General features: G+C 36.6%; 1 protein-coding gene across 6 annotated transcripts in view; it reads right to left on the bottom strand.

The window, feature by feature from the left end:
* Nucleotides 1-26,362, bottom strand: part of TCF12 (transcription factor 12) — a 381,460-nt gene that overhangs the window by 21,167 nt on the left and 333,931 nt on the right. For 4 of the 6 annotated variants that reach the window (XM_032864863.1, XM_032864865.1, XM_032864866.1 and 1 more), the window contains 6 exons: nt 25,967-26,111; nt 25,577-25,641; nt 16,182-16,260; nt 8,190-8,263; nt 7,109-7,180; nt 6,154-6,360 (listed from right to left, as the gene is read on the bottom strand). In XM_032864863.1, coding sequence (XP_032720754.1) covers nt 6,154-6,360; nt 7,109-7,180; nt 8,190-8,263; nt 16,182-16,260; nt 25,577-25,641; nt 25,967-26,111 — 642 coding nt within the window. The remainder of the gene's footprint in view (nt 1-6,153; nt 6,361-7,108; nt 7,181-8,189; nt 8,264-16,181; nt 16,261-25,576; nt 25,642-25,966; nt 26,112-26,362) is intronic. The other 2 variants (XM_032864864.1, XM_032864868.1) reach the window with 1 other exon arrangement.

Here is a 26,362-nt window from a genome sequence, read left to right on the forward strand (position 1 = left end):
TTATCTAAGTAAATCTTAGGGCTTTTGCCTTTCCCTGAAGGAAAATCGGATGGTTGACCAATTTGTTTTGGGATATAAACACCAACAAATATTTTCATCTCTTTGGAATACTATAAATTAAGTATTTTTTTGGCTCCCAAAAAGAAAAAAAAAATATATTAAAGCTTTAAAAAAATGGCCTCAGACTAGCAAAAAGCTTGAAGTCTGGAGTTCTTCATGTTAATGAAGTTAGCAGGAACTTTTTTTTTTTTTTTTTTTTTTTTTGGTAACTTGATTCCCCTTGCAAATGGCCCTCATATATTTTCTGGAGAATTTGACTTTCACAGTTCTTAAAGTTCTATTTAACCCTTGCTCACACTGGCTCCCATGTCCTCCTTTTAATCTGCAGCTACCCATTCAAACAGCTCTGTCCACAGACACAACAGGTGTATAAACAGTTCTTTGTCTGAGCTCAGAGACTGGGCCAGCCAGATAGGACCCTATGTTTAATTGTTCCTCTCGTTAGCATACAGCTGACAGGCTGCTGCTACTGGGGGAGAAGTAGGGGAAGGCAAACCCCTAGGCCTGCTATGCTCTATATTTCAATTATTATGAAGAGCTCTATTTCAGAATAAAAGGCCCATCTCATTAAATGACATCATCTTGCATTCTGAATCTTCACAATCTATGTATGGCCTTACTTTTGTGGGAGCACCCAACAAGGGACCTGTTTTCATTTAATTTGGCCAACAGCCTTAGCACCCACAATAGAAAAATGCTAAATCTAATTAGTTGATGAATAAGAGGTCTTGTGAATTAAGAAGCAGACTGAAAAGTACTGAGTATGAATTCCTCTCTGATTCTGAATTCTATTCTAATAATTTGTTCCATTTGTACTGTTCACTGAATACTAATTATTTAAATTAATCAGTATTAATCTACAGACTGATTAAAAGATCTTTATTTTCTGTATGTATTTTGTTTTACCTAAAGAGGGGTTTTAGGCTAGAAATGGTAGAATATGGTGCTTCTTTAATGATTTTGCCATAAACATATAACCTATATGGTTTTCAAACTTAAAAAAGTTGCCATTTGGAACAACTCTGAATTTAAAAAATGGTATCAAATCTCTTAAAAACCACCATAATGTAGTTTTAATGAGAAAAAAATTAAACTGCCCACTCAGGAAAAAATTGGTTAGAAAAAGTAAAATATAGTTAAAAATAAACTCCTTCAATTCATTTGAAACCTAGACATGCAATTTCTATGGCATACACCTATACTAATAAAATTAAATACTGTCTAAATGAAGGTTAAAACAATTCAAATTTGCTATGTAACAAAAGTGCTAACTTTGAATAAATATTACTTTATTTGCCTGTTAGTCTTTAATAACCTCATCTTATGTCTCTTACAACTATTCTCGATTTTCTAACTGCTTTAAGATTTAGTAAACAGATAAAACTTATATATTTACATCATTATATAAGAAACTTTAAATCCTACAATTTAACACTATTTATTTGCTGTCATAAAAGAACACCAGACATTTCCAACCATGGCTTAAACAACAAAAACCCAAATAATTAAAAAAATTAAAAGAAATAGTTGGATTAAATTTCCTTAGTATTTATAATAAAGAAATCAAAAGACCTTATGGGTAAGTTTTATATCATAAATAAGGAACTTTTTAAGATTTCCATCAAGCTTCCATTAATACAAAAAGCTTCTCATATAACTTAGTATGATGTTGAAATCACTCTTAGAGGAATGAGTACTTTCTGTTAAAGATAAAAGTGGTATCATGAGCCATCTACACAGCCATAAACAGATATGACATACAATAACTTTTATACTGTTGAGACCTCTTAATAATGCCCAAATAAAATTAACAATTCTGGTCCTTTTTGGTATCTTTTCTAGTTTGAAGTTTATTCCAAGAGTTTATTCTTACACTAAATAAGTGGCAGCAAAACTGAAGTCCAATGTTGACATTTTAATAGTTCCCAAAACCCTGACTTTAAAATTTGAAGGTATACCAATCATATCCTAGTAAGACTATCTGACAAAAAAGTCTCAAGTTTTATATTTGCATTTAGCAAATATGAAGAAATCATCAAAAATATTGAAAGGGAATATGAAATTAAGTAAATGAAAATATTAATCCTATTAAAAAATAAGAGCAAATATTAAAACTATGTTAGGCTGGCTATACTAATTATATTTTAAAAAGCAGGAATTATTTATTTCTTAGTTTCTTTTTCTGACAGAAATTAAAATTACACGTAATTAAAAATTTAATTTTTACGTGTATTAGGTAGTTAAAATAATGTTAAAAGCTTTCTGTAGTTGAAACTTCATTTAATTCTAAACTTTGAGGCTGGTCAAGTTCAGTTAAAAGTAACAGTCAAAATCCAGTCTTTTGATTTTGGCTTCTATTATCATATGTTTCTCGCAGTTGGTAGTCTTATCTCCTTGGTGTGAAATATAAAAATCTTCTTCTGGAATACCAATTATTTCATCTATAAGACAAGAAGATGGCTCTTTCAAAAATCAATACTATCAGCTATGGATGACTATTACTGACATAATCTTCTTACAATCGAAAACAATGTAAAGAAAGTTTATCAGCAACTAAGTTATTTCCCTGACCAAGGGACACTATTTTGATTAAATCTGTCTACGTAGCCTATTATAACAAGCAATCTTGATAGCATTGCAGGCTGAGAGCTGGGCTGTCTGTACCACTTTTTTCTTGACATCAACTCTTACTCTTCTACTCTAAGCGTATTCTGGCTTACCTCCAATATTCCAACTACTTCAACAAAACTCCCAAACCGATTTTATTAAAAAAAAAAAAAAAAAAAAAAAGGCAAGCAGTTATAAGTCTCCAAGAAAAAGAAGAAAACTTGCTAACCCTCGTTACCTGCATTGGGAAGCTAATTTATGTTGTAATTCAAAAACTGGCAAGGTGTGAACTGTTGGTTAAATCTGGTCCTGGTTTGTTTGTTTTTTTTATAAATTAAGGCGCTCTATGGTAAATGAAGTTTTAGTGGAACACAGCCACACCCATTTGATTTCATAATGTCTCTGGCTGCTTTCATGCTACAATGTTAGAGTTAAGTAGTTGTGACAGAGACCATACAGCCTGCAAAGCTGAAAATATTTACTATCTGGCCTTTTTTTTTTAAAGATTTTTTTTTTTTTAAAGATTTTATTTATTTATTTGACAGACAGAGATCACAAGTAGGCTGAGAGGCAGGCAGAGAGAGGAGGAAGCAGGCTCCCTGCTGAGTAGAGAGCCCAAAGCGGGGCTCGATCCCAGGACCCTGAGATCATGGGGCTCGATCCCAGGACCCTGAGATCATGACCTGAGCCGAAGGCAGAGGCTTAACCCACTGAGCCACCCAGGCGCCCCTATCTGGCCTTTTACAGAAGAATGCTGATCCCTCTTCTAAATGCTAGGAGAGAAAGCAGTATCATATTTAAAACCTGCAATTAGGATAGTGACCTACAGTAAAGTCCCATGAGAACAAAAATTTTATTTGAATGTTCTGTGGAATTCCTGAAATGGTATTTATTAGAATAATTCTACTTTCTGCAGAAAATAAATGGAATGATGAAAATTACATACTTTAGAGAGAAGCTGACCTTACAAATTCTATATGGCGATACAGAACTGTTTATAAACTGGTATTTCTGTGGTTACTTCGTAATTTTGGCCACGTAACTTCCATTTTTAGAAACCTTTAAAACAAATACTAATTTATGTTAACATAAAGGAAAAATATAAAAACTACCAGGAAGTCAAACAGGACCAAAAAGGAAGAGTGATTTGAGAATGTAAAATTGTGTGATTTCTTAGTCATCATCAGTTAGAATACAGAGGGGCAGGAGGGAATAATAAAAGCAGGAGATTAATTCTTGGAGATGGCTGGCAATAGCTAAATCACATACCTTCCAATAATATGAAGAGAGTTGATTTCATACAGGTGGGTACTGGGCGTGTAAGCAGGGGGCTCCTGGCACTACTGATGTCCTCAGATAGCTGAAGAGCTGCCAGGATAAGAATCCTCCTCAACCAGATGCCTAAGACTTAGCTGGGAGAGTCCCTGGCTGACAATGAGCTTCATTTCATTCTATCCTTGGATCTTTTTGCTGAAATTGAGAACTGAGGACTCAGAGCTAAACTGTTCATTCAGAAAGACAGGAGATGGAGAGTGAGTCACCTGACAGTTTCAGATGTTTTTTGACAGTTAATAACTTTTGTATTTTGAGGGTAAGCCTGGCAGACACATCTGTGGATCCACCTCCATTACTGACTGAATCTGGATGGGACAGATCGAGCAGACCATGTCTGGCAGATTTTCACCAGCTCCACGTCTCGCAAAAGGCCAGAACTGGAGAGAGGACCTTGACATACTGAGCAACAGCATGGGCTTAGCTGCTCTAGAACTGTGGCTCAGACCAAGTCAGATGTACCTCCTAATGAGAAGGCTTTTTCTAAACTACTTTTTTTTTTTTTCCTTTTAAAAGAATACTTCTGGCAGCCTTTTTGTTGATGCTCTGAAGTAGGCAGCATATTCCCAAAGGATATAACAGACGCTACTTTTTAAATTAAAAGCTTCAGGGTAATATCTAATGAAACAATCTTTCCCTCCAAAAGTCCTTCTAAAATGCACTAGATTTCTACATGGCTTTGGAGGACTGGATTTTGAAAAGTCTCCTTCCAACCCACATCCAAAGTTCATAAAAACAACCTCTGGAAGACAGAAGTTTTTATACAAACTTGACATTGGGAGGAGCCAGAGATACAGCAAATATTATATAGGAGCAGTGAACTATTAAGAGGGAAGAATCAAAAGTCAATTAAGAGGTGAAGGAAGAACTTCAAATGTTGCAGTTCAGGCAAACTTGGGATTTAAGTATATTTAATTTTTAAGTCATTCTTGTAAAGAAGGATAAGCACTTATTTCAACAAAACAATATCTGACATTCTACATTTATATTTACAACAATGCTATCTTATTATACTACTGGTATCATTTTACTATTACTACTAACAGTGATAATACCCCCTTCTATTTCTATGACTTCCATAATTTTAAATGTTTCCACATTTAATTAGCTTACTGAATGCAACAGAAATTTAGAAGGAGCCTGAATTTCAAGTTTCTGACATTGAAAAAAACCCCCCAAACTGGTTGTTAAGATATGCAGGCATCTAATGTTACTTCTGCTGCCGAAAACACTGTGTTCAGGAAATGAGGCAGCCGTGTTTGATGTTTACTTCAGCTGCTTCAAAATGAATATAAATGGCTGTCTGACATGTGAATGTGAAAATCTGGAACCAATCCTGTTTTACAGAACACAAGCCCTCAGCATCTGGGGCACCTAATTATTTTGGTGATAGGTGAATTCTACCCTTGATCACATGGCTTACAGAAATCTGTTTCATAGGAGAACATTTCATAGCATGCAATAAATCCTCAAAACAATGCTATAAACATTCAAATACACGGCATCAGTTAAATTGTGGGTTCAAAAAGAGCTTCATTCCTTTCAAAGACAATCTGGATAAAAAATAACATAGGATATGTAAAAAAATTTTTGATTTGCTGAAAAATTTTACTTTTTTCTCTCTAAAGAATTATTATGTTTTTAAAAAGATGGATTGAATTATCTAATTCTCTTCAGAAATTAACTGAATATTTTTTTCCTTTCATTGTCATTTAAATTACAACTATTCTTAAAACTACTCCATATTTTCTTCATTTGGTAATAAAGCTTAAATTTGGAGTGTACAAATAATTTCACATTCCTTCTGCCGTTGAAGGCTGGTTCTGAATTATAACAAACAGCCAGACCTCTTAAAATTCAGTCTTGCTTTACTGTTTTTTGCTCTTCAGACTTCCTACACACTATTTCAAGGCAAAACTGTTCTGGCCACACATCTGGAAAGAAAAAAATCTAACTTTAAGCTAAAATGAACTTGCAGAGAGTTTCAGCTCTTTTCACATGATTGTAGCAGGACTTTAAGGGCCAATGCTCTGCCAATGACCCTGTCCGATAAGTCCTTTTTTCAAAAAGGACTTCTCTTCCAAAGATTTCATGAAAAACATTTAGGACTATAGGCATTAGTGGTCATTACAAAAGAGATGAGCACTATTTTACCATTGAAGCAGATCGACTGCTTGTAACAAGGCTTGATCCACCATAGTTTGAATTGAGGCTTCCAATTGGTGCATTATGGGATGGTCCCAATAAACTGTGTATATCACTGTGACCAGCAGGCAAACTGGTGGACGGTCCCACAGCATGGTTCCGCAGCACATGGATAGCATCATCCAGTCTGTCTAAACGATCCTCCATTCGAGACTGCTGTACAGATTAAAAAAAGACATGGACGTTACCACTGGTATCTGTTAAATTATTAAACTGCTATGTTTCCTACTTTGGGATATATGGAAGACAGCAAGTAAAATGTACTATCATGTAGCTTCAAAAGCAACTACCTGTACTACAATCAAGAATCAAAGCAAGGATATTTGCTGACTATGCAAAATTAACAATGCTTCAGAAACAAATCACCGCTTCATAAAAATCTATTTACTGATCTACCATGAGGCTATTTCTTTTAGCTTCCTACAGAAGATGAAGACTATTCTGCTGTGTCTGATAATTACAGGTAATAAAAACGATAACCTGGACTTTAATACTGATCTTTGAAATGTGGGCAATTTAGGGAAGGGTCCTCAAATTCATCAAGTTTAAGCTGTAATTTTAAGTGAACAAAGCATACCTATCTGAAATGGTGAACACATCCAAATATGCTCTTTCACAAAACTGAGGAAATGATACTGTCTGTGGATACATACATGCCCCATACACAAACATATTAGAATTTTAAAAATCAAAAGCACATGCCAGTAGAGCCTTTTTAAAAGGAATCATTCTCAATAACATGAAAGAACAAAAGTCTATTCTTATATACTGTATAAAAACGAAAATGGTCATTGTGTGATTTTAAAAGACTTTGGAGTCTGTACAGGCTTGAAGAGTTTAAATGGATAATAGGAAGTATAATTAACCGAAACACAAAAAAGGCACCATCTAAAAGAAATAGTACCTCACAGACATCCTTTAAGAAGGACATTGCATCTTGCAAATGCTCGTGAAGTTGCTGCTCAACTCGATTTTTCTGGCAAAGTCAAGACAGAACAGGAGGCAAAGCACAGGTTAAGATTAACTCCAAAAGAGATGAGGAAATAGCTGATGCGCATGTCAGCATAACATGTTAGTAAAGTTAACGCGGAGACCTGCAAGATCTACTTGTATTAAGGTATGAGAAGGCTGGGATTTAACAGCAAAGTTATAAGGTTAGCATCTAAACAGCACACATTGCTTATATTTGCTTGCAAAATATGAGAGAAGAAGACTTTCCTTTCAATTGTTCTGTTAGTCACAGAAAAAGAACTTCTCTATTTGCAACCTGGAATTATTGAATGATAGCATGACTTAGCATTCCATCAAGTTATCCTCATTTTGTTTTTATAATCCTTTGTAGTTCTATGGTAAGCATTGAAAAGCAACAGCAGTTAACATTCTACTACAAATTCTTCATGCTTAATACCTAGACAGGCTCTTTTAGTCTACTGCTTTATTCATTTCGTTAAATAACATTTTTGCTTTTACAATGAACATGATACATTTTAAAAATAGAGAAAACATGGGAAATAACACTTTTCATGACAAATATAATTGATACATTTTAAACTTTTAATTGAAATGTAATAAACCATATACAGAATAGTCACATGAGAAAGAATAAAATATGCCATTTTCCCCTGCTGGACTAACTTTCTTGCTTTTACTTGGTCTCTGTGCTTTTTTGTTTTTTTGTTTCCTCTTATAGGTAAACATAAAAGTATAGAAGAACTGAACTCTATATTTATCAAAGGAGCAAAAATCCTGTAACTCTATTTTAACACCAGCTGTCCTGAGACCAGAAGCCTGTGGTCCCAAAGAACAGATGGCAAAAGGCACACCCAATGTATCTTATATTGTTAAACTACATCAGGCCATTTGTTACCAAATAATTTGTGTGTAATGCTATCCTACTGTTTTTTCACTGTTACTCAAGATTTACTGAAAAAATGCACCCACGCTATCAGATAAAAGTGACCCATATATTCCTAAGAGGCTCTTACCAGGGAGTGGAGTGAGTTTTCATAGCTTGGGGATGAAGGAGCTTGACCTCCAGGTCTGGGCCACTGACTGGTACCTGTTAAAACAAAACACAAAAGCACATATAGGTACCTTGGTTAACTCAAAGATCTTGATAATGTTCTGAAAGAAACAGTAACAATATTCTGTCGCTATATATAAACTTATGTAAGCATTTTTTTTTTAAAGATTTTTATTTATTTATTTGACAGAGATCACAAGTAGGCATAAAGGCAGGCAGAGAGAGAGAGGGAGAAGCAGGCTTCCCACCGAGCAGAGAGCCCCACGTGGGGCTCGATCCCAGGACCCTGGGATCATGACCTGAGCTGGAAGCAGAGGCTTTAACCCACTGAGCCACCCAGGCGCCCCATATGTAAGCATTTTTGTTCAGCCTTCAATGTAGTATTGGCTACTTATAACCCCAATACATTAAAACATTTTTTTTTCATTATTAACACAACAATGTAGGGAGTTGAAATAAAACTATACTTTTAAAAATACTTTTAAAAAATTTGTATTAGTTATTATTAACTACTGTTATTTTGTAACAAAAAAAGCAGGAACAGACCCACGAATACAGAGTACTGATGGTTGGGAGAGGAGAGATGGGGGGGGGAGGAAAAAGTGGGAATTATAGGCTTCCACTTATGGAATGAATAAGTCATGGGATGAAAAGTACAGCATAGAGAATCTAGTCAATGGTATTGTAATAGTATTGTATGGTGACAGATGGTAGCTACACTTGCAGTGAACATAGCACAATACATAGAATTGTTGAATCACTATGTTGTACACCTAAAATTAACGTAACATTGTGTGTCAACTATACTTCAAAAAACAAAATCAAACAAACAAACCAAAAAACCCCAAATTACTTTTATGTTTGCATATCTTCAGACTTTATCCGTTAGCACACATTATCTTGAGAAAATGTGCTTAAAATATACGTAATTTAAAATTCTATTCCTCGGGGGTGCCTGGGTAGCTCAGTAGGTTAAAAGCCTCTGCCTTCGGCTCAGATCATGATCCCAGGGTCCTGGGATCAAAGCCTGCATCACGCTCTCTGCTCAGCGGAGAGCCTGCTTCCTCCTCTCTCTCTGCCTGCCTCTCTGCCTATCTGTGATCTCTGTCTGTCAAATAAATAAATTAAAAAAAAAATTCTGTTCCTCACCCATGGCTTTACATAATCTTTATGATAGTGTTATTAATGACTATGTTAATATCCACCTGACTTTCTAGATCATAATTTATTTAACCACCATTATTACCTCACTATTGGATGTTTTGGCTGCTTTCAGTTAGCTATCACAGAAAGTGTTACTATACTATGAATGGTAAACACTGTTATTTTCTTTTTGGGAACGTGTCTTGAGGATAAATGTCATTTCTTTCTTCCTTTCTTTTTTTAAACTGGAGCCCAGCATGGAGCTTGAACTGATGACCCTGAGATCAAGATCTGAGCTGAAATCAGGAGTCAGATACTTAGGGGCGCCTGGGTGGCTCAGTGGGTTAAGCCTCTGCCTTCGGCTCAGGTCATGATTTCAGTCTCCTGGGATGGAGCCCCGAATCTGGCTCTCTGCTCAGCAGGGGGCCTGCTTCCCCTCCCACCTTCCCCTCTGCCTACTTGTGATCCTCTCTGTGTCAAATAGATAAATAAAATCTTAAAAAAAAAAAAAAAAAGTCAGATGCTTAACTGATTTAGACACCTAGGCACCCCAAGGATAAACAGCATTTCCGAGAAGGTATACATATATTTATGATCCTTAAGTCACAGAGCCAAACTGCTTTCTAAAATGTCTTACTAAGTTGTGCCATTAAATTATACACAAATGCACCAATTTCAAATGACTGCAGATACATTTAGGATTATCTATTAAACATTTTCCCGGTATAATTTACATCAAATTTGGAAAATGTCATTATGAAACTTGTTAAATGTTTACCCTTCAACTTTAGAAAGATAGTAATATAATAACATAAAGAGAAAGAAGAAGTTCAGAGTAGAAAAAAAAGGAAAAAAAAAGATTAAAAAAATGAAAGGGTTAATTCATCCATGTGTTGGGGAGAACTCTGTTTAAATGGTTATGCCAAAACAGCTAAAAAAAAAACCACGACTGATTAAAAATACTATTTTCATGACTGTGCATTTGGAAATAAATTTATAGAAAATAACAAAAACCATTCACTTAAATACATATTTTTGTTCTTAATAAAAGCGTCACCGACAACCGTAGTTATATTAGAAATCCGAAGTTGGAGAACTCGAAGGTTACTTAATTTGTCTCATTTACTGCTAACTGAAGTTTTTTTTTTTTTTAAAGATTTTATTTATTTATTTGACAGAGAGAGAGAGAGATCACAAGTAGGCAGAGAGGCAGGCAGAGAGAGAGAGGGGGAAGCAGGCTCCCCGCTGAGCAGAGAACCTGATTCGGGGCTTGATCCCAGGACCCTGAGATCATGACCTGAGCTGAAGGCAGAGGCCCAACCCACTGAGCCACCCAGGTGCCCCTGCTAACTTTAGTTTTAACCTATGTCCCATCAAGTCTATTGTCGCAGATTATTTGCTACATTTAGGAAGCACTGAAAACTTATGATAAATTGTAACTATTATAGTTCACTTTAGCTAAGTAACCTAGTAATTGTATTCCCATCAATCATATATATTTTGCAAGTTGAAAAGTTGGATACATAGATTCTTAACCTGACTGTATTTCACAATTATATGCATACTGTTGTGATTACATAGAGAAAAATTAGACACTAATATTGTAAAAAAAAACCATGTTAATATACTTCATCAGCTAACAGGTTTTTTTTTTTTTTTACTTGTAAGCATATCACAATATTTTGAGGACAATTAAAGGTTTCCTGCGAGACATACAAAGGTAATCCTAATTCAACTACACAAATTATGGACAATCTAAAATTGTGCATTGGAACAGAAGCTTGTGAACTAATTTATATAACAAGTAGAATTCAGCAGCCATTAGTGTGTTCCAAGCATTGATGTAGAATTATGAATTTTATGTGAATAAGAGGTTAATCATAATCCATTTTTTTTTTTTTAAAGATTTTATTTATTTATTTGCCAGAGACAGAGGGAGAGAGAGTGAGCAAGCACAGGCAGACAGAGAGGCAGGCAGAGGCAGAGGGAGAAGCAGGCTCCCCGCCAAGCAAGGAGCCCGATGTGGGACTCGATCCCAGGACGCTGGGATCATGACCTGAGCCGAAGGCAGCCGCTTAACCAACTGAGCCACCCAGGCGTCCCAATCATAATCCATTTTGAAAAGACTTTACTTTGAAAGTAGTTTCTTTTGATGTTTACAATATTTTATTTTCAAACATTTTGCTCCATCTTTCCCATTTCCCTTTGGGTGATTGGCCTGTAACAGGACACTAATCATCAAATTATTTATTTTTTTTAAAAGATTTTATTTATTTATTTATTTGACAGAGAGAGAGAGAGAGAGAGAGAGAGAGATTACAAGTAGGCAGAGACGCAGGCAGAGAGAGGGAGAAGCAGGCTCACTGCTGAGCAGAGAGCCCGATTCGGGGCTCGATCCCAGGACCTTGAGATTATGACCTGAGCCGAAGGCAGAGGCTTAACCCACTGAGCCACCCAGGTGCCCCAAATTATTTAATTTGTATGGGACATTAATACAGGTTTTATGTTTAAACACCTCAGGATTATTAGCATGTATCTGCTTGGCAAAAGAGGCATTTTTTGTGGTTATTCAACGGGTTTAGTGTTGAGGAATGAGATGTGCAAAGAGTTACTTAGGTAAGAAATCACCTACACTATTTTTTTGATAATGATATGAAACCATGCTAAGGTCTATATCCAAAATGTAATTCATTAAACTGGAAAAATACACACACTCAAAACTGTTTTGCTTTTATTATAGATTGGCTGCCCCACTGTGACACACTTGGTTAAAATAGAGTAACACGCTTAAATCACTGATACCTGCTTGAACTTCATAGAAATGTCAAGTTATAGTTGATGGATGGAGCTCCTTGCACCCCAGCTGTCTTTTCAAAAATTCATGCTATTGTCCCAAAGGGGACGAATGGATAGTTAGTTCAGTAGAAGTCAATCCTATAGCTGATGCTGGCATCTCTCTCTCTCTAGCCTGTAATCATCAACTGTAGCATTATTACACACATATGGATGATAGGGTTATTTCCTGCCTTTCTTCCCTGTCACCTGATATCTGGTATAGAAACATGTACTGACTTGGGACTTATCCTTTCCTTCTACTAGATAAGCACAAGCTTTCAACTGTTTCTGTAGTTAACAATTTCTATAATTACTTGGGCCTTTTAGGGATCACCCCAAAAAGCTAGTTCTTATTCAAGAAGGATTGTAATTTACTTACCTGCTATTAAAATTTAGTGACCATTTCCAAAAAACAAGGTAGCTAGGTGATTAGAATAGGAGAATGGAATTATCTGGCTAGAAAATGTGGATAGGCTTCTTTGATCACTAAATCTAAGATCCACCTAGTGTTTCTGATCTGTTCTCATTCTGAGTGGAACTTAGAGTTAACTGGTTGATAACTTTAGAGACTAGATACCAACATAGTGAATGGCTGGAAGAAATTCTTAAAAGACCATTCATCATGCATTTTCTTATTTATTTATTTATTTTTACTTGCTTCTCTTAGTAATCTTACCTTAAACTCAAACTTTCCTGAGAGCCCTCCTACTTGGAAAAGGTTGGATAATCCTTAATGTAGCAATGAGTGCTTTGCATTCCATAATCTGGCTCCAGCCAACCTTTCCACCTGAGTGCTTCACACTTCCATATGTGAAGAGTTCATAATCAGTCATGCCCATGACTCTGGATGAAGAAGTCATGCGCTTTCTTGCATCTAGATCTTTGTTACACTCTTCTCTTTAGACCTAGACTCTTCCTCCTCTTTTTAAAGTCTTGATCTCTTCATGAAGTTTATCCTGACCACTCGAGCTGAGAGTGAATTCTGATGGCTGTATTTTTATGTGTTTATCTTTATTTTCTCAGCTAAACTGAAAACATGCTGACATCAGATAAATGCCTAACACCAGGCACACTGACAGATGATAAAAATAAATATCTCATTGATTAAACTAGCCAAAACTAAGGAAGCTTTTCTTCCTCTTTCTTTATTTCTATTGTAAATATTCTCAAGATTGCTACTGAGCATGGCAATTATTAAACCTTTATTTATTTATATTCTAGAAGGAGGTAAAGAAAGGCAAAACAAGGTTTTGCTTGTCTGCTTTCCAAGTTCCCTTAGAAAATATACCCTTTTAAATACTTGTGTCGGTTCCCAAATGGCAACTGTAATAGAATAGTCATCTCTTCTACCTTGCTGCCAGAGCCCTAATTTTGTTCAGAAGGTGGATGGGATAGCTGTCCTTTCCTGGTGTGTAACAGAAAAGAGTAACTCTATTCTTAGCTTTTGGGGTAAATCCTAATGTCTAAGATAACCATGGTGGTCCCATTTCTGTTTAGAGCAGGTGTGTTAGGGGCCCAATGCTGGCCAAGACTCATGAGGGCCAATCTGTTGAAGAAGCTTCTGAAAAAGATTCTTAAAATACAAGGAAAAGATGGTCTTTTTCTTCTACTGAACACTCTTTTGGCCACATATGGTACCTTGAACTACTGAACTTGCTACCAGCCCGAGGAAGACCTGCAAAGCAGTAGAGCAGGAGTTCTGACATACTAGGGTCCAGGAACCTGCCCTGCCATGGGCTTCTTGTTGTACAAGATAAGCAATCCCCTCATTATTTAATTAAAGCTAGTCAAGACAAGAGTTTCTCTTCCTTTCAGCTTAAAGCATCCTGACTGATACAGTATCACCATCTCCGAAGTTCCTCATAAGCATGCTCTAGGCAGATATACATGTTCTTGGCCTGAAAATTTCCTAAGGAAAATAAGTGGAATTCAAATAAGAATGATGGTTGCTTTAGAAGATGCCTGTGTGGCTCTCTGCCTGTGTATCTATCCTCAAAGACCTGGGCCAGTCTGACTGATGCTCAGGCATAGAGAATAGGATAAGCATAGAGAGCACACAGTGGGGTAGAATTTTTTACTTTAGATAACAGGCCACTACAATATAAGGTACCAAATAATTTCCGCATATTGTAATAGAAGCTTTGGTTTGCTCCATCTTTTTCATTTTTCCTTTGGCTGTAATTTATCACATTGTGCTTTCCTTTCTCCTTCTCCCTTTTACATTTCTGTCAATTTAGAATGTGCGTATATGTATGTGTGTGGTAACAGGATGGAAATACTAGATACAGGGGATGGGAGAGATACACTTAAAATCAGTCTTTGATGTGCTGTTTCAGTAGGAATATATGAAAGAAAGAATTTTTCTTTGATTATGACTGCCGAATTGAGAAGGAAGCCTATTAGTACCTTCATTACACACTTCAACAGACCACAGATATTTATTAATCAACTCAATTAAAGAGGGGAGAAGAATATTACCTATTAAACACCAAATAAAGTTGGAGGAGGAAATGTGAGATTTTACTTTGAACCATGATTTTTTTGAAAAATGTCTAAGTCTCTGATTCTCCATTTTAGTGATGTCCCCTCATAAATGCTGAACTCTGCTGCCCGACCTCCCTCCCAGTATTAATAAAAACCAAAGGACACTTTTACAGCTTAGTTTTGGCAGAGGAGATGAGGAGGTGGGAACACATAGTAAGGAGAGATATTCTCATCTCGGATGAGAAAGGGGAATAGGCTGTGGCAAAAATGACACTGATCAATTTCAGTAAAACTGTGCCAGAAGGGTGAGTAGGGTTAAAGTTACATCATTCTTCCTGTAATTTCAGCTCTCTGTTAAATAACAACTTTAAGTCAATGGGTCTTTCATAGTCCTGACTATGTGGGGAACAGCTGTTCAACTTTTACTAGACAGCTGAAGCCATGGTGTCTGAGAAAGTGGCAGAACCCACTAAGAGCTGAGACCAGCTGCCAGCAGTTCATCATCTCCACACTGGAATGCTTCTCAGCAGAGTCACAAAGCTGATACACAAAGCACAGGTGATAGCCAGCGCCCTGATATACCAGAAACCTTCAACAATGCAAAAAGGTTTAACAACAACAACAAAGCCACATGGACTTAATTAATGACTTGATCAGAAAAAGAGAATCAACAGGTCAACTAGTGGAGGAATAAGGCAATTTTCACCCAGCTGCCTAATGTCTTTTCCTCAGAACTAATGTATGTCCTCTTAGCATGTTTTTTTCTCAAACACTGCTCAGAAAAATACATAACAATTTTTAAAATTATAGCTTAATAAATATTAAACCTTTTCTTATAATTTTATTTATTCCTAGTATCTAAAAATTCCTATTTATAATAGTAACAATTGTACCTCAACAAATTCATACTGTAGGATAGTAACTGGAACTTGTTAGAGCAAATGTGGAAAAAAACAGGGAAAACAAATCTGAACTGCTTACCTAACTCTACTAACAATATTCATCCACATTTATAGACACTTCTTTTCCTTAGCAAAAAGCTACATTATTATGAATAACTTAGTGAATCTGAAAATAAAGACAAACTAGTAGAAACTTATTCATTTCTGAGTCTTACACATGGTACAAGGAAAAGGCAGAGAACAAGAAAGAAGTTACATGTACTTCTACATAGGGTAATTCTGTTTACTTCCTATGTTACCTTACCAAAAATTTTGATTTATCTCCTTCTCTAATTTGCTTTTATCCCAACTGTCAGCCTTTTTACCCTGTTATAACAATTATTTTTAGAAATTAGACTGAATTAAGAATCAGAAGAGTCAAAACTAGCAAATATTTCATTATTCAAAATGAACAAGACTCTGTTTACATATTTTCTCAAAATTCAGATAATTTTTCATAAATTTTTACTAGATTTTATTGGAAAATAAACAAAGTTCAAATATTTCAAAGCAGCCCCATACACAAGTCAGTAGTTAAAACAGAAGCCTACCTGTGAGAGGTGATGGTGATCCAACTGGTGTTGATGGATTTGATGGAAAACTACTGCTGGTATGGTCAGGAGAATAAATCTAACCAGAAAACAAAACATACATGTATCAATATAGTGATAACAACAAAAATGGAAATCCATTTGCATGGAGTTATTCTTATAATCTAAGCTGCCACCCCTAAAACTCAGAGTGAAAAACTGGTTTCATCAATTTAGTACTATCCATTACCTGAAAGCTATATATGGTTTTAAAACTAGGATTAAAAGATATCTTATATATTCTAGGGGCACCTAGCTGGCTCAATCGGTAGAGTGTGTGACTCTCATGAGTTTGAGCTCCACATTGGACACGAGACTACTTAAAAAAAAGTATCGCATATAATAATGAGAGGAATAAAACAGATTATATCTATTTATTATCCCAACTGAAAATTATTTAGGTTTCTGTTAGAACAAAAAAGAGAAGTGACTACAGAGTTAACACATCTAATAAACAATTTTTCTTGGGATGCCTGGGCAGCTCAGTTCTAAGGTTAAGCATCTGCCTTCAGCTCAGGTCGTGATTCCAAGGCCCTAGGATCCAGCCCCAAATCGGGGCTCCCTGATTAGTGGAGAGCCTGCTTCTCCCTCTCTCTCTGCTGCTCCCCCCTGCTGTGTGCTCTATGTGTCAAATAAATAAATAAAATCTTAAAAAAAAAAACAAAAACCCAACAATCTTTCTTAAATATATCATCCAAATAAATGGTATTCATTAAAAATAATTATCTCAGGACACTATTATCTTTTGACAACAGTCTTTAAAAACAGTTTTAAAAGCCAAAGAAAGTAATTTTTTAGAATAGATATTCTTTATTTCTCATTTAATAAGTTCTCAGTTTGATCAACTACATTTTTGCCAAATTTAGCTTTAAATGATGTATCATATAAAATCGAACTTGCTACCAAAGGGTATTTTGTCACTCTTGAGGAAAGTGGGAGAAACCCTAAAGTCCTTCCGAAAATGTTCCCAAAATGATTTGTGGATTCCACCTCCTAAGAGGTCCACTTTATTCATTCATTGAGAGAAAGCATGCAGGTACAGGAATGGGGGTGGAGGGCAGATGGGGAGAGAGAATCTTAAGCAGACGCCATGCCCGGCACAGAGCCCCATGTGGTATCGACGTGGGCTTGATCTCACCACCCTGAGATCATGATCTGAACTGAAATTAAGAGTTAGATGCTTAATCCATTGAACCATCCAGGCATCCCTAATGGGATACACTTTATTTTTTTTTTAAAAGATTTTATTTATTTGACAGAGAGAGATCACAAATAGGCAGAGAGGCAGGCAGAGAGAGAGAGAGAGAGAGAGAGAGCGCGAGAGAGGAGGAAGCAGGCTCTCCGCTGAGCAGAGAGCCTGATGTGGGGCTCGATCCCAGACCCTGGGATCATGACCTGAGCCGAAGGCAGAGGCTTTTAATCCACTGAGCCACCCAGGCGCCCCTGGGATCCACTTTAAAGAGTATAACATCTGGATGCATAAATTTTGGTATTCTGGTTAAAAGTTTTGTTGCAGTATTTTGTATTTATTTCATATTGCTAAAAAAAAATAGTGACAGAGAATAGGGACAAGTTTACTTAATTAACCATTAAATATTTTAAAAATCTCTTTAATCCAAGTACTAAGGGTCCCTAGGAAGTTTTCCCTAGGAAATTCGATTTCTATTCTATACAAGCATAATAAACCATCTTCACATCTTAGCACTTAACTTAGGCGGACAAATCAACTTATGTGGATGAACTGTGGTCAAACATTTTAAAAAGGAAAACTACTTGTGGGTGAAAGGAGTCCTCCAACAGAAATACCCTTGTTCTGTATAAGCTTAGGGCTCTAATGAATTTAAAGAGGCCCAAATTATGGCAAACGAGGGGGTCTCAGCATTGGTTTTAAAGACAGCATAATATGCTGAAAAAGCCAGATACTGGGACAGGCTCATGAAAAACAAAATTCAACAAGTCATGATCATTAAACATAACAGCTTTTATTTTTTAAAAAGAAGAAAGCACTAAGTGAATTGCAAGCAGCCAAAAAGCCTATTTTCCTTTGACTGCAAATGGATATACCTACCTCAAAGAAAATACACTAATCTGTATAATGTTACTAAATTCTAATTGTAAATGCCTTTAATCACGAACTCTCTCCAAACAGATCTAGAAGTTGTATATTCAAGTTAAAAAGCCATTTTGGGAAGGCAAAAGTATCGAGGCTTCAAAAAATGTCATGGAAGGACTTAGTAACAGGGAAGGTAGTATTATTAAGATCAATACTGTTGGTCTTACAGTTGTTACCTCGGAAAAAAATCAGGATGCACATGTGAAAATTAGCTAAAGGTCACATTTTTAGGAATAACTGATGCTAACTTTTTTTTTTTTAATATTTTATTTATTTATTTGACAGAGACAGAGTGAGAGAGGGAACATAAGCAGGGGGGGTGGGAGAAGAAGAAGATGGCTCCCACTGTGCAGGGAGCCTGATGCGGGACTCAGTCCCAGGACTCTGAGATCATGACCTGAGCTGAAGGCAGACACTTTAACTGACTGAGCCACCCAGGCACCCCCTGATGCTAACTCTGATGAAACATGTTTTAACTGTAATACTGGTAATAGAGGGAAGAGTTGATACATGGAGAGTGGGTGGATGAGCAGTGAGAAAAGTTTCAGTTTCACGCCAAACTTCAGCATCAAGTAGACCAACTTGCTGTAAAGATCAACAGCATGAAAGGCCTGGAGAAACAGTGCTGCTTCTGTCATACCCTCCTGGTTTTGTTGTGTTTCTTCATAGTGTTTACACTGATCCTTAACTGTAGAAACTTGTTCACTTGTTTTATTATCTGCCTCTTACCTTTTCTCCCAATAGAATGTACGCTCCAGAAGAGCTAGGACTTTGTCTTATTCAGACAAAATCTGAATTATACAAGATTTGCAGTATTCAGATTCTACAACAGTGATGGTAAATATATACTTGTTGAAAGAATGATTATTATCCTTGTGAGAAGTTACTGTTTGAGTATTTCTTTTAAATCACTGGATATAATACTTGGGCTCCATTTCTCTTTCATCCTTCCGGTTTTTTAATGTAGGTTTCCTTCAGAGCGCTTCTTTTCTATCTACCTGTGTTTTATCCCTTAGTAATATCATTTCTGAAAGTATCAACTATGACAGCTCTATGAATGACTACTAAGTTGACATTTCTATGTGCATACTGGTTGCTGGACCTCTCCAACTGGACATATGGTTTCACCTCAAGCTCAATATGCGAAGCCAAACTTTGCATCACTGCCCCAAGCTTCCCGTCCTTCCCATATCTACTCCTCTGTTTCCTCTACTTCAGCACCAGCATTCTCATGGTGACCAAATCCACTCTCTCTCCCCTGCCCCTACTCCCCTCCCTCTAGCCTTCCCACCACAGACTCTAATACCTGCAATTCTCTGTGTTTCTGGAATAGGAACACATCTTTCTCACCGCTCTGACACTACTTTAAACCTTTAGTAGAACTTATGAATGGATCATTTAAGCCTTTATATTTCTAGTTATTCCCTGCTCCTTTTACCCCATATATAATTGCCTGAGCTACTGTCCCCAACCAGTTCTCAACAGTCAAATCCCACAAAGTACTTCCTGTTGCGTACTAAATAGAAGAGAATGACATTTGATGTCTTCCATAATCTGGACACAAAATAGCTTTCTACCTTATAACCTAATTATAAACATTATGTACCCTATAATCCAAACAAAAGATGTATTTTTTTTTCATTTTCTGAACATAGCTTGTCCTTTCAAAATTCCTATTTTTTAAAAAAATTTCTTCCTGATGGAATTCTTCTTTTTTTAAAAGATTTTATTTATTTGATAGAGAGAGAGAGATCACAAGTAGGCAGAGAGGCAGGCAGAGAGAGGGGGGGAAACAGGCTCCCTGCTGAGCAGAGAGCCTAATGTGGGGCTCAATCCCAGGACCCTGGGATCATGACCTGAGCAGAAGGCAGAGGCTTAACCCACTGAGCCACTCAGGTGCCCCTCCCTGATGGAATTCTATACCACATGATACAACAGCTCAAATGTCACCTCCCCATTTACATGCATCTTCACTTCCTTTATACTCTTAGAATAATTACACTTTTCTTGGGTCTTTTACTTCACAGTATGTTCTACACGATCATTTTTTATATACCTGTCCTATCTTCTCTCCTTGATTGTAAGCTCTTTGAAGGCAGAGACCTTATAATGTTCTACATTGAATCCATCATTGCCTATCACTGTCTTATACAAGTAGGTGTTGAACAGTTTATTTAAAAAAAAAACCCTGGAGTAACTAAACTGTACTTGAAATCTGCTACAGGTACTTTTTGATAAAAGGCAAGACTCAGTAAATGTGTATTTCTTAGTATTTACGCAATGGGGTTCAGTAACAGAAATACCAAAGGAGGTTAAGAGACCCCATAAAGGTGAATTCACATACAAATCAGTTTTATGGTATAAGCTTTGAGAACAATGGTATGGTAAGGTTCCACGAATATTTTTGAGAATTAGTGTTCATGTATTAAGCTGTCCATACCACACTCGTAGGCAGGCATGAGTATAGACTATCAAGATAATCGAATGAGGGCTTTAAAAAAATCACTGTAAAAACATATATCAAATATAAAATGTATCAAGTATAAAAATATATAATTTTGGTGTTTTTTCAAAAACAGCTTCTCCGTTTGTATAATAAAAGGCATTTTCCTCCATTCACCCATCATACTGTCTAGTTCTCCTTTGCCCTAAATTAAAGTGATGACAGACAGAATTGTTATTAATATATTTCCTGAACTGACAGAGAGCCTGACAAATTACAGGACTTTTTTTTGCCCCTTCTACTTTCATAGAAAGAATGGGTATTGGGGCGCCTGGGTGGCTCAGTCATTAAAACGGCTGCCTTCAGCTCAGGTCATGATTCTGGGGTCCTGGGATCGAGCCCCGCATGGGGCTGGCTGCTCAGCAGGAAGCTTGCTGTTCCCTCTCCCACTCCCCCTGCTTCTGTTCCTTCTCTCACTGTGTTTCTCTCTGTCAGGTAAATAAATAAAATCTTCAGGGGCGCCTGGGTGGCTCAGTGGGTTAAAGCCTCTGCCTTCGGCTCAGGTCATGATCCCTGGGTCCTGGGATTGAGCCCCGCATCGGTCTCTCTGCTCGGCAGGGAGCCTGCTTCTTCCTCTCTCTCTGCCTGCCTCTCTGACTACTTGTAATCTCTGCCTGTCAAATAAATAAATAAAATCTTAAAATAAATAAATAAATAAATAAAAAAAATCTTAAAAAAAAAAAAAAAAAAAAAAAAAAAAGAATGGGTATGTGGGGGATGTCTGGGTGGCTAAGTCAGTTAAGCATCATCTTCCTTCAGCTCAGGTCATGATCAAGTCCCGAATCAGGTTCCTTGCTCAGTGGAAGCCTACTTCTCCCTCTGCCTGCTGCTACACCCCAACCCCCACTTGTGCACTCTTTCTGACAAATAAAATCTTTAAAAGAAGAATGGGTATGTGGGAAGATGAGGAGCAAAACAACATTAAAAAAACAGGGTAATACAGCTTTTTAGATCACAGATCATTTCATTAAACTTCACCTCTATATGTTTATCACTAAACCACATACAAATTAAACTTATTCTACAGAAATTGATGTTACTTTAAGAAATCCTAAAATTAGACTTTATTTGACGAAGAGCATTCTAAAACAGGATTTCATTACTTCTTGTACTTTCTGACCTTAAGGAACGCCTACACTGACATTTCAAAGAAAAAAAAAGAAAAAAGAAAAAAGTCAGTCACTTAAAAAATGGGGATGAGAGTGATTTAGAATGTAAAGCATAAACACAAAGTAAGAACTCATTCTGCATGCAGTCCATGGTCCTCATACTGTTAAATGACCAATGATGAATAACTCCCAATACCTTCTGCCAGGCTTAAACGGTAATATGCCTCATTTTACTGCAACAAATGAGGCTCCTCCTCCTATCAGTCATGGTCCATTCCAATCAGCAGGGTGCCAATAAGCCAGAAGCTAATGAAAAGGGCCTCAGACAAAAAAGAAACAATGAAGGGCTCCCAAGCCCAACCTTGGAACTGTGAGCCCAATTTTTTAAACACTACAGTGCACATTTCAGTTAATCTTTATTATGCTAATGTTATTGAGTCGAAGGAACAAAGAAACTTATTTCATGAATTACTTTTAAACGTCAACTTCCCTGAATTTTCTTTTCTTTTGTTAGAGACTACTGACCATTTAACTATCCAGATTAAAACACACACACACACACACACACACACACACACACACACACTCTCTCTCTCTCTCTCTCTCCTTTGCTCGGAGGTAGAAATCAAAACATAAATTATCACAAAGAAGTCTGATATAATCAACAAAGTTAAACAGTCCTCTTGTTTGATCTCCTCTAAATTAAAGACCAAGTGTTTTGATATGGTATTAGGCATTGAAATAAACCAGATGTTTCTTCCTCTATATAACTCTCCATGGGCACAATCTTAAAGGGTTATTGTCTGGCAAATGTTCAGGGAAACACATTAGAAATGGCACGAATACCCAGATTTTCCTTTCCTTCTATCTACCCTAGTTTATTATCTAAACTAATGCATAATCCACAGGGCTTTGGGAACTTTGTGTAAATACTTTCATGTACAATTCTCTTTCTAGCTATCCTGAGATTAAGACCACAATTATCCCGGCTTAAACCTAAAATAAAGGAACCTTTGCAAATGCATTATCTGGCCTTACATGTTTAATCACAGTATTCTGTGTGCTCTTTAATACCTAAACTAAAGAACAAAGGTTGTACCCTGTGATGTTTCACACATGAAAGACCTTCTAAGACATGTATCAGACGACTGGGGAGCTAGAAATAATTTCTAATGACAATAGCATAGTATTTTCTCCATCTAAAACTAGATGCTATATTAAAAACGTCATATTCTAAAGAACTTAAAATTTCAAAATACTCCTGCTCACCATTTCCAAAGATCTGTAAAACCTAACATAAAATTCTGATATGTTAGACTCTTAAATGTAATCCTCAGAAAATTCCTTCTCCTCATCTCTTCTAATCCTTCCTACTCCCCATGTAATGTTTTTGTTTTTCAGTACATTCTGTGAGCACTAAAGTGAATGTGAGTCTGTAATGCAAGTTAGAGAAAGAATGTGTTTTGGGGAGGTGTTTGCGGGGAGGGGGCAGCAGATGGGTTGAAGGAAGGGATTTCAAGTGTGTACACTACGGCATGCAGTGATGGAGCAGATGGAATGCATCACCGTCAGCTATGACAGAAATGATTTATGGAATGACCTGGCTGCTCCTGCCTAGTAACAACATAGGATGACAGAGCTGAGTTTCCATGACAACCAAAGCCCACCCACTAACTAGATTAAACATTCTTCCCTGGCTTCCACTCATGGAGAATTTGGATTTTTTTCCCCCTAATGCCAACTGGTTTCACTAGTATGCTGGTCATAAATGGGAAAACAGTCAACTACAAGAAAGGGTAACTGAAAGGGAGCTTGAAGGACAATCACCAAGAACATCACAAATTCTTGCCTGCCTACCTGCCAAGGTTCCTTTATAGAAGTTTCCTTGTGTAAAATCAACAGAAGACCTTTGAGAAAAAAGCTCCCAAAATGCAGTCTGTATTTTTTCAACATTCTTTCTCCTCCTGCATGTGAAATATCTGCTACTGGATTCTTTCAGAATCAACAGAAAATATGGCAAGCCAATCAAATTCCTGGGAGGCACTCAGATTTAATATTAAAGAATAATTTTATTTCTAAGCAGGTAGTTTTTATCAGGTGGGAATAAGTCCAGAAAAAGTAGGACCACTTCCTTTAATCCTCATCAACATCCTGTGAAACCGCAGTCACTGTAGCAATTCTCTTTCTGGAGAAACAGTAGTGAAGACAGTTGGATCCAGGTTCTTACCTAATATATATGGGCTTTACCCTTCCCAGCTTGGTGATCCCTAGGACAAACTACTTAATCTTTCTGAGCTGAAGTTACTTAACCTTTGAAACTCTAGTTCCTCATTTGTAATGTGAGGATAATAATGCCAACCTTACAGGGTTTTCTTGAGATTAAATAAAACAAAGCACATAAATGCTTAGTATAATACCCAGTACCTACTAAGCATTCAAATTATAGCTGATATTTTTGTGGGCTTTGTTCTTATCTTTGCTATTTTTGTCATATGATGCAAGACTGTATTCAACAAACATTTAATGAGCTCTATTTTTTTGAGGGGTGTTCCACTATGTGGTAGATGAGTTTGCCTTCGCTTTATTTCTCAAGAAACTTGTACTGGGATGCAGAAAAAGGTTTATTTACAGAAACTTTATACAAAGAGGTTTATCTCCTTTTTCAATGGGTGCTTCCTCTATAAGTGGTCTGCGTTCCTCAGGAACAGCCCTAAATGTGTCTGATAGAGTTAACTGCACTTCATAGAAAATGTAAGACAACTCTGTGGGAATTCTGAGGCATACCGCTCAAAGGGAAAAGAAGAAAAGAAAAAGCCTAAGGAGAAAATTCAGAAAGTACAAAGCAGAAGTGCCTCTCTTAAACAATTAGATTTGGAGTCTTTGTGAATTACTGGTAAATGCTCTCCCAAAAGAATTCTGAAAGAAGGGATTTCATTTTTAATGTTTTAAGGATCTGCTACTAAAACAATCATTGCTTTGTCATTAATGTCCTGAGGTGATATAAATTAGCTGCTCAAGAAAATACTATGGGATTCCTTCACATCAGTTTTACTCATGTTAGCATGAATTCTTCAATAAATCTGGCTTTTTTGGGGAAGACTCTCCTATTTCTTGAATGAATCAGTTGTAGATGATTATTTTTTCTTTTAAAAAATATGTAAAATACTTTCTGCCTAAGAAAAATTTCTTATGAATGCACTTTCTTCTGTGGACCAGAAGAATAACTGAATTGTCTTTCTTGGTTCCATCTGACTTACGTTAAGTGGGCAACTAAGTATGTATTTAAAACTAATAAATAAATTTAACAATTAATCTCAGTAATTTCTGCTTTAGATCTAAAAACTCCCAAATTTCTCTTCTTTCTATCTACGTCTATTCCATCAAATCAAAGACATTTTTAAACAGAAATTAGAAGGACAGATCTTGTGAGAATGGGATGGGAAGGTGTTCTCCTGAGTTATTTTAAGGGCAGCAAGAATTAATACACACTGAGAACAGTTCTAATGGAGATATGAAGTTGGTTGTTTTGTAACTACACCCTCTAACTATGACACGTACTGTCCACAAAATAGTACCACTGCATTTAGCAGTGTAAAGCTCATTCCGCAGAACAGGTAAAATCAATACTCACAGATGCCAAAGCCTTTCCAAGTGCATCACCTGTCTGTGAGCTTCCAGCAGCCGTCCCTCTGGTTCCTGAATATTTCAGGTAGAAAACAAATAAAGAATTTTAGCAGGCAGGGATGCCTTTTTTTTTTTTTTTTAAAGCATTCTGCCATGATTTCAAGGGTGTTCTCTACCATTATCTCACCCATTGCAGCAAATATTGTGTATGTGTTACACTTAATAAGTTAAAGATGGGTTCAGTACCAGTTTCTACATTAACGAAAATTAAAAAGTTTTTCTTCCTTTCTTTCATTTGAAAACCCAATACTAAAATATATATTGAAAGATGGGGGGGTTCACTGAAAATCCCCAAAGTAGGTTTTTAGGGAGTTCTGCCAACCCCCAAAAGGCTCACCTAGAATGCTATCTGATCCATTGATGGGAGGAGTGTGTGAGGCAGCAACATAAGGCGAACTGCTAGTACTGCCACGATGGAAGCTAGACATCGGTGGGAGACTCGTGTTTATGTCTGTTGGTGAAACTGAGTGCGGAGGATAGCTCTAGAGAAATGGGGAAAGAGACATGATCTATTCAATACATTTTCTAAATAATATGCACATATAACTGGACAACTACTATAACAGGTCAAAAAGAACATTTGTCCTACTATTGTCATTTACTTTTAACAAGGCATGCTAAATGCAGTGAGCCTAGAAGTATTTCAAATGTCACTAGTTTTGGTAGAATCAAATCTTACACTTGTAATCCAAAGAGAATCTCAAGTGAGGACAGGGTGTTGCTGCACCCTAGT

The sequence above is a fragment of the Lontra canadensis genome, unplaced genomic scaffold, assembly GCF_010015895.1.
Source record: "Lontra canadensis isolate GAN:19392208 unplaced genomic scaffold, GSC_riverotter_1.0 scaffold28, whole genome shotgun sequence".
Taxonomy (NCBI): Eukaryota; Metazoa; Chordata; class Mammalia; order Carnivora; family Mustelidae; genus Lontra; species Lontra canadensis.